General features: G+C 38.0%; 1 protein-coding gene across 3 annotated transcripts; it reads left to right on the top strand.

The window, feature by feature from the left end:
- Window positions 1-988: 988 nt before the first annotated feature.
- LOC307136788 (immunoglobulin superfamily member 11) lies at window positions 989-8,298 on the top strand. Of its 3 annotated transcripts, none has more exons than XR_013817827.1 (7): window positions 1,028-1,143; window positions 1,794-1,948; window positions 6,138-6,336; window positions 6,740-6,895; window positions 6,973-7,095; window positions 7,285-7,704; window positions 7,841-8,294. XR_013817827.1 is itself a non-coding variant. In XM_079834061.1 (6 exons), the coding sequence occupies exons 1-6, from the start codon at window positions 1,080-1,082 to the stop codon at window positions 7,482-7,484; spliced, it is 897 nt and encodes a 298-aa protein (XP_079690187.1). In that variant the 5' UTR covers window positions 989-1,079; the 3' UTR covers window positions 7,485-8,298. The 3 variants fall into 3 exon arrangements, 1 of the variants encoding a protein (XP_079690187.1); XR_013817828.1 differs by having other exon boundaries at window positions 7,285-7,726; window positions 7,798-8,294; XM_079834061.1 differs by having other exon boundaries at window positions 989-1,143; window positions 7,285-8,298.
- Window positions 8,299-13,254: the final 4,956 nt, after the last annotated feature.

The following is a 13,254-nucleotide window of genomic DNA, read 5'->3' as shown; positions in this document are numbered from 1 at the left end:
TGGTCATGTATTCTGATTACTTTTTAGATTACTTTTGACCTTTTATCACATTGATTTGAAAAAGACTATCTTGTAACATATACATAAAAATACAAAGAGAAAAAAACAATATCTGTTCTTTAGCATCAACAACGTGAAGTGCATTATATACTATATTACGTCAGGGTTTCCCAAACTTAAAATCTAAGGGCTTACTTCGAGTAAATATATTTGGGCAAAGATTTTTTGTTTTAATATAACAAAGAAGTAGAATCAATGAATTATGAATAATTTATCGCCATCAATGTTTGAGAATAACATGTAATCAATCGAAAAGTAACTGTAGTCTGATTACGAGTATTTTAAAATGTAATATAATGTAATTACAAGTACTTAATTTTTGGAATCTGATTACAGCACTATATAGTAACCGATTACATGTAATCTGGATTACATAATATTATATGTATGTATATTATAAATTGGTCTTTGAATTTCCACTATGAAAAGTGAGAGTAAAGAGATTTATAGTATTAGAAAAAATATACATTTCAGATAACTTTCCAATCATTAAATATCCTGAATTTTTTTTACACAAATATATTAAGCAGCACAACTATTTTCAACATTAAATCATCATAATAGAATAATTTCTGAAGGATCATGTGACACTGGAGTAATGGAGTAATATGTGGTTCAAATTGTATACATTTTTCAGAATATTACTGTATTTTTGATCAAATATGCAACCTTAAAAAAAAAAAAACCCTACCTCCCCCAAACTTACGAAATATAGTGTATATAGTTGCCTTTATATTTTAGAAAGGGGGTCATCCAAAAGGATCATCATATTTGTAGGTCTGTGCCATAATGTATGAAAACCCCTGATTTAGCAGATGCTTTCTTATTCAACACTACAGAGACATATAAACTATTCACTGTGTTACGGGGAATACACAGCGATAGAGGGAGGGCAGGAGATAAAGGGAGAGAGAACGAGAACTGCCCCCCTTTGATGCCCAATAACCCAGTTATGCCTGTCCAGTCAGTCCAAACACACGGACCTGTATGGAGGAAAGAGCACATGTATCTTCTCAGAGATGGGCTGTACAGGATGGAGACTGCTCTGGCTGGCCTGCTTGGTGTCCACTTTTCTTCAATATGGTGCGTGTTGATTTTATTGCTAACATTAGGCTGTTAAATATGGTCCGAAAAACCTTGTGACTTGGGGAGAAGAACTTTTACACAACTGAAGAGAACTGTTGACCGCTGATTTTAACCGGGGTTTAACATACTGTAACATACCGTAACAAGTATCTCAATGTTTTTCATATTACAAACCCTTTTGAAATCAGTCCATTAGATATTAAATGTTTGAGGTATAATAAAAAAAACAATGTGCAAAAAAATGATAATTTTGTTTATAATTAGTGTTTTATGTGCAATGTTACAATAATTGAAGTATTTTTAATTTGGGTCAGTTTTTTTTTAAGAAGAATTGAACCCCATTGTTCTCTCAGTTGGTGTATTTGTCCTTGCCAAGGCTGTCAGCTGTAATTAAGGCTTTATAGTCACTTTGCGTTCCCACACACACGCACACACAAAGGCCTGGGGGTGGCAGAGCGGTGGGGGTGGGACTCATCATTACAGTAATGAGACAACCATTGAGATGGAAGGAAAGAGGTTGAGAGCTACACAACACAACAGTAGAATAAATGGGCCTGGCTAGTGATTTATCACTGCCAATTGTTTGCAATAAGAAAAACATGCAGTAAAAATGATCCAGCTTGACTGTTTTCCTCCAACCCCTCCAGGTGCAGTCCGGGTGACCGTGAGGGAATCTGGTCTGGAGGTTGTGCAGGGAGATTCTGTCACACTGCCCTGTTCGTTCTTCACCATGATGCCCTTGTTCAGACTCAGCATCATCTGGACTCTGACCCCAGTCTCCGACCCTGACTCCCCCACACAGGTGTCACCTATATACACAACAATCAGCTAATAAACCTAAAGGCCCATTCACACCAAGAAAAATAATAACCAAGTTCTAAAGATCACTAGGAGACCAGTGGAGTCCAATATTAGTAATAAAGACATGTGTTTGAAATTAATTTTTCATAGCGTTTTTTCCACTTAATGAACAATTAAAACCATTGATAGGCAATCAAAATCCATTCAACTTTAAAGCATGGAAATGAACATAACCTAGAATAAAAATAGTGTTATTGTCCATTGGTCTGGATTCTAATATACAGTGCATCCGGAAAGTATTCACAGCACTTCACTTTTTCCACATTTTATGCTACAGCCTTATTCCTCACTTCTACAAACAATACCCCATAATGACAATGTGAAAGAAGTTTGTTTGAAATCTTTGCAAATTTCTTAAAAATAAAAAACGGAAGAAAAAAAAACTTTGTTGAAGCCCCTTTTGGCACCGATTACAGCCTCAAGTTTTTTTGAGTATGATGCTACAAGCTTGGGTCACCTATTTTTGGGCAGTTTCTCCCATTCTTCTTTGCAGGACCTCTCAAGCTCCATCAGGTCGGATGGGGAGCATCGGTGCACAGCCATTTTCAGATCTCTCCAGAGACATTCAGTCGGGTTCAAGGTCCAGAGCGCTCTAGAGCAGGTTTTCATCAAGGATGTCTCTGTACGTTGCTGCATTCATCTTTCCCTCAATCCTGACTAGTCTCCCAGTTCCTGCCGCTGAAAAACATCCCCACAGCATGATGCTGCCACCACCATGCTTCACTGTAGGGAGGGTATTGGCCAGGTGATGAGAGGTGCCTGGTTTCCTCCAGAGATGACACTTGTCAGTCAAGTCACCTTTATTTATATAGCGCTTTTTACAAATTGTTTAAAAGCAGTTTCACAGTGTTAAACAGGAAAATAATGCAACAGAATTTGATTCGGCTGTACAGCCACTCTGGAGAAAACGGTGAGGTCATCCAGCTCATTTTCATTATCATATAGTGTCAATGTGGGCGGATCAGTAATATAGTTGAATATTTAGTGTCCCCAACTGAGCAAGCCAAAGGCCATTCAAGCCAAAGAGTTCAATCTTTTTTTCAGAGAATTTTGTTTCTCATGGTCTGAGAGTCCTTCAGGCACAAACAACAAATACAGGTGGCCTGTCATGTGCCGTCTGGCCACTCTACCATAGAGGCTTGATTGGTGGAGTGCTGCAGAGATGGTTGTTCTTCTGGAAGGTTCTCCTCTCTCCACAGAGAAACGCTGGAGCTCTGTCAGAGTGACCATCGGGATCTAGGTCACCTCCCTGACTAAGGCCCTTCTCCCCCGATTGCTCAGTTTGGCTGGGCGGCCAGCTCTAGGAAGAGTCCTGGTGATTCCAAACTTCTTCCATTTACGGATGATGGAGGCCACTGCGCTCATTGGGGCCTTCAATGCTGCAGAAATGTTTCTGTACCCTTCCCCAGATCTGTGCCTCGATACAATCTAGTCTCGGAGGTCTACAGACAATTCCTTGGACTTCATGGCTTGGTTTGTGCACTGACATACACTGTTTACTGTGGGACCTTATATAGACAGGTGTGTGCCTTTCCAAATCATGTCCAATCAACTGAATTTACCACAGGTGGACTCCAGTCATGTTGTAGAAACATCTCAAGGATAATCAGTGGAAACAGGATGCACCTGAGCTCAATTTTGAGTGTCATAGCAAAGGCTGTGTTTGGATTTCAAACAAACTTCTTTCACATTGTGATTATGGGGTATTGCTTGTAGAATTTTGAGGAAAATAATTAATTGAATCCATTTTGGAATAAGGCTGTAACATAACAAAATGTGGAAAAAGTGAAGCGCTCTAAATACTTTCCGGATGCACTGTAGATTGTTATAGGTTGGGTCTGAAATAGCATTCTCTCTAATAGGTACTTATTTTGAATGTAATTACATTGCAACTATTAAAAGTATGTTCTGTATAGTATGAATGTGTGTAGTATCAATGTAATCTGGGTGTAGCCTACTACATGTTGTCTCTCCCATGGCCTCATGGGATAATAAAGTTGACACGCACTTCAGAATCTTGCTGAAAGTACAATTTGGTTTTTCAACTAGGTGGGAAGTATGCGATTTCAGATACAGCCATAGCTCGTTGGTGTGAATGGCTTTTAGTCAGGACAGATGCCATATTGAAACGCAGATTAAAAGCAGGCTGTGAGGGTTAGGGTGCATCAATCAGGTCCCTTGTTCAGTATTCAGGGCACTGACCAGTGACAGTGAGTCAGCCATTTTATAATGTCTCAATCGCAAAATCCTTCCAGTCTACTGGAACATTCGATCCCTAAATATTCCACAAAGTATGCCAATTGGGATGACATTATGTTCCCTTTATCGGGAATTCTAAAGTGCTAGATAGCCTAGTAAACATAATGTAGATAAAATGTATAATTTAACTTTGTCTAAAATGTTGCAGGCATGTGTAACAAAACAATGTATTTTTCATTAAACAGAATAGTTAAACAGAAATAATGTCAGAAAGATATTAGTCCTGCTCATTGTTGATAAATACCAGTGGTGACGTTTAACAATGCAAGCCCCTAGTCATGTTGCTGAAAACCCAATGAGTCCCAATGTGTAGTAGTAGACCATGGATTCCCAAACTTTTTTGTTAGCCATACACCTTTTGACCTAAAGGATTTCCTCAAGTACCCTCTGAGATTTTTTAAAAATTAATATGAATATAAACAATACAATAATATGTAGAGCCCCCTACCTGTCTTTTTAAAGGAACACCTAACTTGTTGGTTAAAACCACATTTTTCACATGTGCATAACAATCAAACTTGCTATATGATCACGTCCATAAAGGCATACATACATTTGAAATAAACCCCTTAACTGTAAAATTGTATTCTACTGGGTTACATAATTAATATTTAACATCACATTGTTAAGCTCAATTTTAATGTTTTATTTATTTTATTTTTTTATTTTAAAGTGATTTATTTCAATTGTATGATTTAATTAAGAATTTTATATCAATTCACAAACCCCTTGAAGTTCCCAAACCCTTTGGGAAACCCTGGTTTGCACAGTTAACAAGCTAAGGAGACGATTCAAATGCACCCCCATTTTTTATACAGTCTTTACAATAGCAACTTAGTACAGTATAAAGGTCCTAGATCATATGTATTTTTTTAAAAACTCAGTTTTATTAATTTTTTGGAAATAATGTTTAATCAACCAATCAACCATTGGCACTCCTATGTTCCATTGATCACACTGTATCCCTCACGGCCTTGTTTTCATTCACTGTAAAAAAAATCACCGTAAAATTGACGGTAAAAAACTGGCAGCTGTGGTTGCCAGAACTTTACTGTAAAAAATACGGCAGTAACGTTTTAGGTTTTTAGGGACAGCACCATATCATTTAAAGGTTTATAATGTAATAATTACGGTTAAATTTTTTTTTATTTTACTGTTAAAAACCGTATAATTTAAAGGTTTATATTGTAATGATTATTTTTACACTGTTAACAAATTACGGTAAAAAACACATTTCATTAACTGAAATAATGTTAAATTACCAACCTATTGAAATACTAATATCTGTTATGTACCTTTGATATATACAGACAACCACCAATCACACTGGTGATGAAAATCACGTGATGAATCAAAGCTCATCACAAACAGCTTTTTAGAGGACAATACTAATTTATAGAAGGTGCTCAGTGTCAATCACACAAACACTAAACACCATCATGGTAAAACACATGAAATTAAAAAAATGCAATAAACATTAATTTAACATCAGATGTAACATAAAACCCTAATGTACATAACTTCTTAGAAAAAACAAAGAAGAAACATAGTTATTGCAATGAAAATACATCAAATGCGAAGTGTCACGCAGGGAATTCTGGGAATGTCAATTTACGGGTTTTTCACTGTAAATTACACAATGACTTGTTCTTTTTCACATCCAAAAACTGTAAATTTAATGGTATTTTACTTTAAAATTAAATTAAATGTAAGGTTAGATCTATTACAGTTATTCACTGTATATGGAAATTTTCTGTTAACCAATTAACTGTTTTTCACCGTAGCATTTTACAGTAAAATACTGTTAAAATCAAAAATGAAATATGGTGCTAGCTAGTTTAACTAAGATCTACATCTCACTTGTTGTGCAGGTGATCGTGTATGATCACGGGCAGGTGATTGAAAGCCCTTCATTCATGGGCAGGGTGGGCTTTGCTGGCATGCCCTGGAGCGCAGACATCATCTTGAATTACACACGCGTGTCTGACGCTGGAGTCTATCGCTGTGTGGTCAGCAACCCACCTGAGACGGGAGACCCTGGCATAGGAGAGCTCAGCCTCACTGTTCTGGGTATCATACATCACACGGCATCTTTTTTGTGCTCTTTTAATGTTAATGACACCAATTAGGCGTGTTTACAAGGCGGAGATCTAAAACCGGATCTAAAATCAGATTTTACATACGGAAGTGAGAAGTATTCGCATTTTGTGTGTGTGTGTGTGTGTGTGTGTGTGTGTGTGTGTGTGTGCTTGCGTTCGTTCTGAATCATACGTAGGCCTACGCACATTTGAGCAATCATTGAAAGATCAAATGTAGGAGGGTTTATATGTAACATTTTATAAATGAAGCCCCATGTTCCAACATTACTCTATGCATATTAGCTTTTGCCTATATTCTGATTCCGTCCAGATTATGCTGCTACACTTTACACTCTTGTAATTTAGGTTTCATAACTCTCTATGTGTGTGTGCAGCACCCCCATCTCTTCCTGTGTGTCTATGGGAAGGAGAGACAGATGCTGGGGGCAATGTGAGACTGTCCTGTGCAGTGGTGGAGGGCTTTCCCACTCCACAGGTGATCTGGGAGAAGCTAGAACCAGACAAGACAACACTGCCAGTGAACATGGATGGTAAAAAAATATTTATCCAGGTTTTCATCAAAAACATCCGACACTCAGAAACAATTCTACACGCTTATGTGTCGCAGGTCCCATGTCGGGTTCTGTGAACATTGCCAATGTTTCTACACAAACCTCTGGCCTTTACCGCTGCTCAGTGACCAACCCGCTGGGAACTCAGCACTGCTACATTAACCTGTCTGTCTACACACGTAAGTCTTTCTGCACACTTTTCTCATTCCTTTATGGCGCTTTTGCATTCTTATTCATTGTGATTGCACAGACGTCTTCAAAACTTCTTTTGTGTTCTATGGAAGAACAAAAGTCAAACAGGTTTGGAACGACATGAGGGCGAGTAACTGATGACAGATTTTTGCTTTTTTTTTTTTGGGACCCTATAGCTCCAGATAATTCCCCAGGCATCCTTCAGGGGGTGCTGTTGAGTCTGTCTATGGCCCTGCTTTTGCTGGCTCTGATGGTGCTGGTGCTGTGGCTCCACCGTTCGGCACAGGAGAGCAAATGGAGGATCAGCCACGAGGAAGACGAGTGCTATAATGAGATCAAATACACACCCTCTCTCATTAAACGCTCCTTTGTCTGAGACAAGGACAGGAAGTGGCAGCTGGAGTGTCTCTGCACTAATCACAATGTAAAAGCAAATATCATACTTTACCTGACAAAAATCAGGTAGTTTTTAAAGCCAGTGGTTTTAAAGCACACTGAAAGGGATAGTTCACCCAAAAATGAAAAAATAATTTACTCACCCTGAAACAATCCAAGGTGTATATATGACATTCTTCTTTCAGATAAATACAATCAGAGTTATATTAAAAAAATATCCTGGCTCTTCCAAGCATAATGGCAGCCCAAAAAAGTGCATCTATCCATTATAAAAGTAATCCACACGGCTCCAGGCTTCAAATTTTGGGCTGCCATTATAATGTTTGGAATAGCCAGGATATTTTTCAACATAACTCTGATTGCATTCGTCTGAAAGAAGAATGTCATATACACCTAGGATGGCTTGAGGGCGAGTTAATCGTGGGGTAAGCTTCATTTGTGGATGAACTATCCCTTTAAGTGCTTAATTGCATTACAATTGTCCTAAAAAGACCTAAAAACAAATCGTTTCCCCCCTGTGGAAATCAACAGCATGCCACAGATGTTGTGAAACAGATCTTAATTTGTATTTAACCGATAAAAACTACTTTAAGGGCTGCTTTTTAAGCTGCATATAGTCTCAAGACAATCAAGTTAAATTATGAGTTTGGTCCTCAGATAGACATGTATATCCTCTGTAGAGGGACAGTTTCATACTGTAACATACAAGGTTCAAAGATCATTGTAACTATTGCATTTTGCTTTTGGAATGAAACCTCCAATTTAACTACAATAAAATGTTGATACATGCACTTTGTTTGTTCTGAGCTAATCCTCTTCCATGATTCCTTTTAATGCGTGTACACACACACACAGGCTATACATCTCTGAAGGATCATCTGACACTGAAGACTGGAGTAATAAAAAATTCAGCTTTGCCAGCACAAGAATAAATTACATTTAAAAATGTATTTAAGGGTTAATTCAACCAACAATTTAAATTCTGTCATTTATTACTCAGCCTCATGTCGTTCCAAACCCGTAATACCTTCGTTCATCTTCAGAACACAAATTTAAATATTTTTGATGAAATCCGAGAGCTCTCTGACCCCTCCATAGACAGCAATCGAATTAACACTTTCAAGGTCCGGAAATGTCTCCTTTGCTGTTTACGATGTAAATACAGTGCAGCTCGTGGTGCTCATGTGAACAGCATCTGCTGCCGTAGATCTCTAGAGCACTGCACTATTTACAATGGAAACTGTGTAGGACACTGACACAGGCTAGAACGAAATTGTTGGATAAAGTCGTTATTTTTGCGCACAGAAAGTATTCTTGTCGCTTCATGAAGCGTAGTTGAATCACTGGAGTCACATAGACTATTTTAATAATGCTTTTACTTCCTTTCCTGGCCTTGAAAGTGTTAATTAAATTGCTGTCTATGGAGGGGTCAGAGAGCTCTTGGATTTCATAAAAATATCTTCATTTGTGTTCCGAAGATGAACGAAGCTCTTACGGGTTTGGAACGACATGAGGGTGAGTGATTAATGATAGAATTTTCATTTGTATGCCTTTAAAATAGAAATCGTTATTTTAACCCAGGATTAGTGATATTTGACTCACCCCATCTCATCCAAGATGTTCATGTTTTTCTTTCTTCAGTCGAAAAGAAAATAAGTTTGAGGATTTTTCTTCACACCATTGACTTCCATGACAACCAAAATGTTGAAGGTCCAAATCAATGCAGTTTCGAAGGGCTTTAGAGGCTCTGCGAGATCCAAGACGAGGAATAGGGTCTTATCTAGCTGTACTTCTGCCTACGTCTACCGTGGCGTTTTCGACGTGATTGCACATTTGCTCCGCAGAACAGCACAAGATGAGCAATTTAGTATATTCATTTTTTTTTTTTTTTTTTAAATGACCAATCGTTTCGCTAGATCCATATTCCTTGTCTGGGATCGTGCAGAGCCTCTGAAGCCCATCCTTTGAAACTGCATTGATTTGGACCTTCAACATTTTGGTTGTCATGGAAGTCAATGGTGTGGAGAAATGTTTCCTCAAACTTAATTTGTTTTCGACTGAAAAAAGACAGACATGAACATCTTGGGATGAGATGAGGGTGAGTAAAATATCAGGAAATTTTCATTTTGAAGTGAACTAATCCTTTTACTTTCACCCCCTTTTTGAGAATAGATGTGAAAATGCACTTTGGAATATATAGACCTATGTTTGGTCTTGTTTTAAAGAAGACACTGGGCAGATTATTGCTGAAGTGACAGCACTTCAAAAAAAAAATGAAAGTATGAAAAAGTTATGGAAATTTAAATTTACTGTAAATGAAATGTACTAAATATATAATTTTATATAAAAATATATATTTTACAAAATATTTACTCTAAAATGACTATACAAATCAACACCATACATCTAACCAAGTTGTGTTCCATATTTAAAGTTGATATCACAAAAATTGAAGTTCCCATGAGATTTTGTTTAGGCACTGTACCAAAAAGAGCCACCGGGTGTCACTCGCATTCCACTGATTTTTTTTTAATGTATTCTACTGTAACAAATCAATTAATACATTTCTGTCCAAATATCACTTCTATCACAAAACAGTTACTAAATATGGAACCTTGAGACTCCGACCTTAGCGCCGATATGAGTTGTGTCACTATTAGAAAAGATTTTGGTTATAAAGTAATATGAAACATGACACTGCCAACTAGGGGAGGAGCCCGATAAAAGAATTTAGAGAATCATTTCCATGGTAACACAACCAATTTCAAAACACAGGATTCGAACCCTTTCCTGGGACGAATTTTGAGTTTGTAAGCTTTTGAATGATACCCAATTTGTGATGATTAGTAAAATATGTGAAAAAAAGAGCAGCAAGCGTCTCGCTAGTGTGACAGATAAGGGGTTAATATCGCACAATTTCACTGTTTTTAAATTGTATTTTTGATCAAATAAATTATACATGCAACCTTGGTGAGCAAAATAACTGACCTTAAAATAAAATGTATGTATACAGAGGCAATTTATTAAATTGCAACAATTAATTCAGAAATTAAAATTAACTAAAAAAGTGAATTGTTGAAATTACTCACTTGCAATGCTATTGATCCAAATCAGTATCAACATGACTAATTCCCATCCACCTTATTCCAGACGAGCCTACTGCGTTTTGAATTATGGGTGGCACTTTCGGTTTAGGGAACTTCCATTAAAAAAGACTGAAACCAATAATTTCAGTCAGTTTGACTGAACGAGCGGTCAATTTTTCTTTCACATTATACTTTCAGACATCATGAGAATAACGTAACGCTTGGTATTTTGCCATGAGATGTTATAACAAGAATATATATGGCAAGAGCACTGCATTCTTTTTCTTGTGATGATTTCATTGTTTTGTATTACACTGTAACTGTATGAAAAAGGACAACATATAGCCGACCGCACATATAATTTACGATAAATTCCATTAATAACTGGAATGCACAAAGAATCTCTTCCCTCTAATAATCGATATTTGAAGGGTGAGTAGAATAATGTCATCTCATTGTACCCAGTATAAAAAAAAGGTATTATTGCGTTCACAGAGCGAGCCTTTCACTGATTGTTTACAGCTTAACAAAAGTTACACCCAGAATTAGGTGGATATAGTTTGTGAATTGATTTTACCACCTTAAATAAATCTTGACAATTCAATTCATACTGGGGTGAAAAAGACCAAAGACATGAACAAAATGACTGTTTTGCAAACAATAACACAAAAAAAGCTTTAATTTAAATAGGGGAAGAAAGAAAAAAAAAAAGAAATCACAAACTGTACATAACTTTGAATATTGAAGAACAGTTTTTAAATAAAACAACCCCCAATATATAACTAAAATTAAAAAACAAAAAATACAGGATGGTGTACTATTTTACAATAGTTGTGCAAAAGCAGTATTAACTGATTCGATTCCCCAGACTTCATGATTCTATGTCGAGAGAGTCAGACCCCTCCGCAAGCACAGATACACCGAAGCGTGACTCTCCTAAGACTCAAAGTAGTGTCCTCCATTGAAAAATAACCAGAAATCCAATAATAATAAAATAGATTTATATATATTTTTAAATATATTTATATACAAAACATGCTGTACATATATGGCAGAGATTGGTTAGATCCCTTTTAAATCACTGACACCCAAGACTATCCAGTAACTTGTGCTTTCTCCCAGTAAGAGAAGTACTCCCTGTTGCTTTGGAAAAGATGAGAGTAATGGTCCTGATGGGAAGAGAGAAAGATAGCTTTTGAAGCCCATCACAAGAAGCCGTAAACGAGCCAAGCTGGCTTGGCAGACTACATGAGAGACTCGAGATGGCCTAGAGAGCGTGTTTGGTGGTGATCGGGAGCAGACTAGGCTGCACGGTCCACAGAGAGACTTAGTGTTCAAACAACTTGTGATATGGTCTGTGATGTGTGGAGAGACTATACACTTTCAGTGTTATTAAACCGATTAACATTCGGTGGTTTAAGTGAGAGTATGAATAGGTGAGCATGATCAAATCGGTGTGAACTGCCTCTACTGGCACTAAACGAAGCTCGAGACTCAAATTGAACAGAATGGCCCGTTTTGAATGAGTCAGCATTGTAAAGTGAACGGGGCCGCTCCGTAGAAAAACCCTTCGATTGTTGTTTTGCATGAAACCACATTACTCTGAGGAACCAGTGCAAAATCTCCAGCAAAAATCCCTCTCTTCCACCTGAAACCCAGTCAAAATCATAAGGCACCATTTTCTCATGGAGGCCCCCACACGCTGACTCTCAAACCGCAAAGCTTTTTTTCAGAGCACAGCTCAGCTACGTCAATCATTTTAAGCTAGGAAATTGTATGACGAAGAAGCACTAAACGGCTTTCTGAATCTGAAAACCACTTTAAACGGCTCACAGGATATTTCAAGCTCCTTTACGTCGACGCGCCGCGGCTGTTCCAGGCTGATGTCAGTGGTGTATTGTTTGAGCATTTGATATGTTTGTTGTTGTAGAGGCAGTGAGTGCCCTGCTTTCCACAGCAGGCAGTCTGAGCTTCGTTCGCCCGACAGCAGATATATAAATGACATCTACATTTCCAGTTGTTTTACACACAGGGAATTCGCTAGTCACAATCAGGTGGGTTCAAGAATGAGGGGAAAGCTTACAGTTCACTCATGTCCAGCTAGTATCAGCACAAACAACAACAAAAAACAGCCACTCCATCCATCTTCATTTGAGATCAGCAATCAAATAAATCTGTCTTTAGCATCGGTACATCTTTATTGTCCCCCGCCCTCCCCCTCCATCAAGTTCTTCCAACTAAAACGCTGGAGTTTAGAAGTCGAAGCAGTAGTTTGGTTAGTTCTATTAGTAGTAGAGGGGGTGGTGCAGTAGCAGTAGTATTGCGGAGAGGGAGGAGCTTGCAGTAGCAGAAAAAAAAGCCCAACGGGAGGCCATGAAGCCCTCATGCTCTGGCCCACTACATCACCAGAGCCCATTCGGTAGGCAGCAGTTTAGGAATTAAGAAGGTAGTCTAATTTCCTGTGGGATGTGTAAAGAAATAAAAGAAAGAAGGTCGGAAAAACGACAGAGACAACCAGTCTGATGACTTCTACTTCTCCCCCAAACCTCAGGGCCCTCCATCCTCACCTGAGCTGGCTGTAAACTATGTAGGGAGCACCAGGTGCCGAGGGAAGTGCACATGTGAGCGAGTACATGTGTGTATTCAAGTCTTATCCCTGAAGCT

Source organism: Gobio gobio (assembly GCF_949357685.1).
Source record: "Gobio gobio genome assembly, chromosome: 14".
Classification (NCBI taxonomy): domain Eukaryota; kingdom Metazoa; phylum Chordata; class Actinopteri; order Cypriniformes; family Gobionidae; genus Gobio; species Gobio gobio.
This window is presented reverse-complemented; position numbering and strand designations above follow the sequence as displayed.

Coding starts and splice junctions, on each gene's coding strand:
- LOC307136788 (XM_079834061.1), top strand. CDS start 1,080: ATGGGCTGTACAGGATGGAGACTGCTCTGGCTGGCCTGCTTGGTGTCC. Junction 6,896..6,972: donor ACTGCCAGTGAACATGGATG/GTAAAAAAATAT, acceptor TATGTGTCGCAG/GTCCCATGTCGGGTTCTGTG. Junction 7,096..7,284: donor TAACCTGTCTGTCTACACAC/GTAAGTCTTTCT, acceptor GGGACCCTATAG/CTCCAGATAATTCCCCAGGC.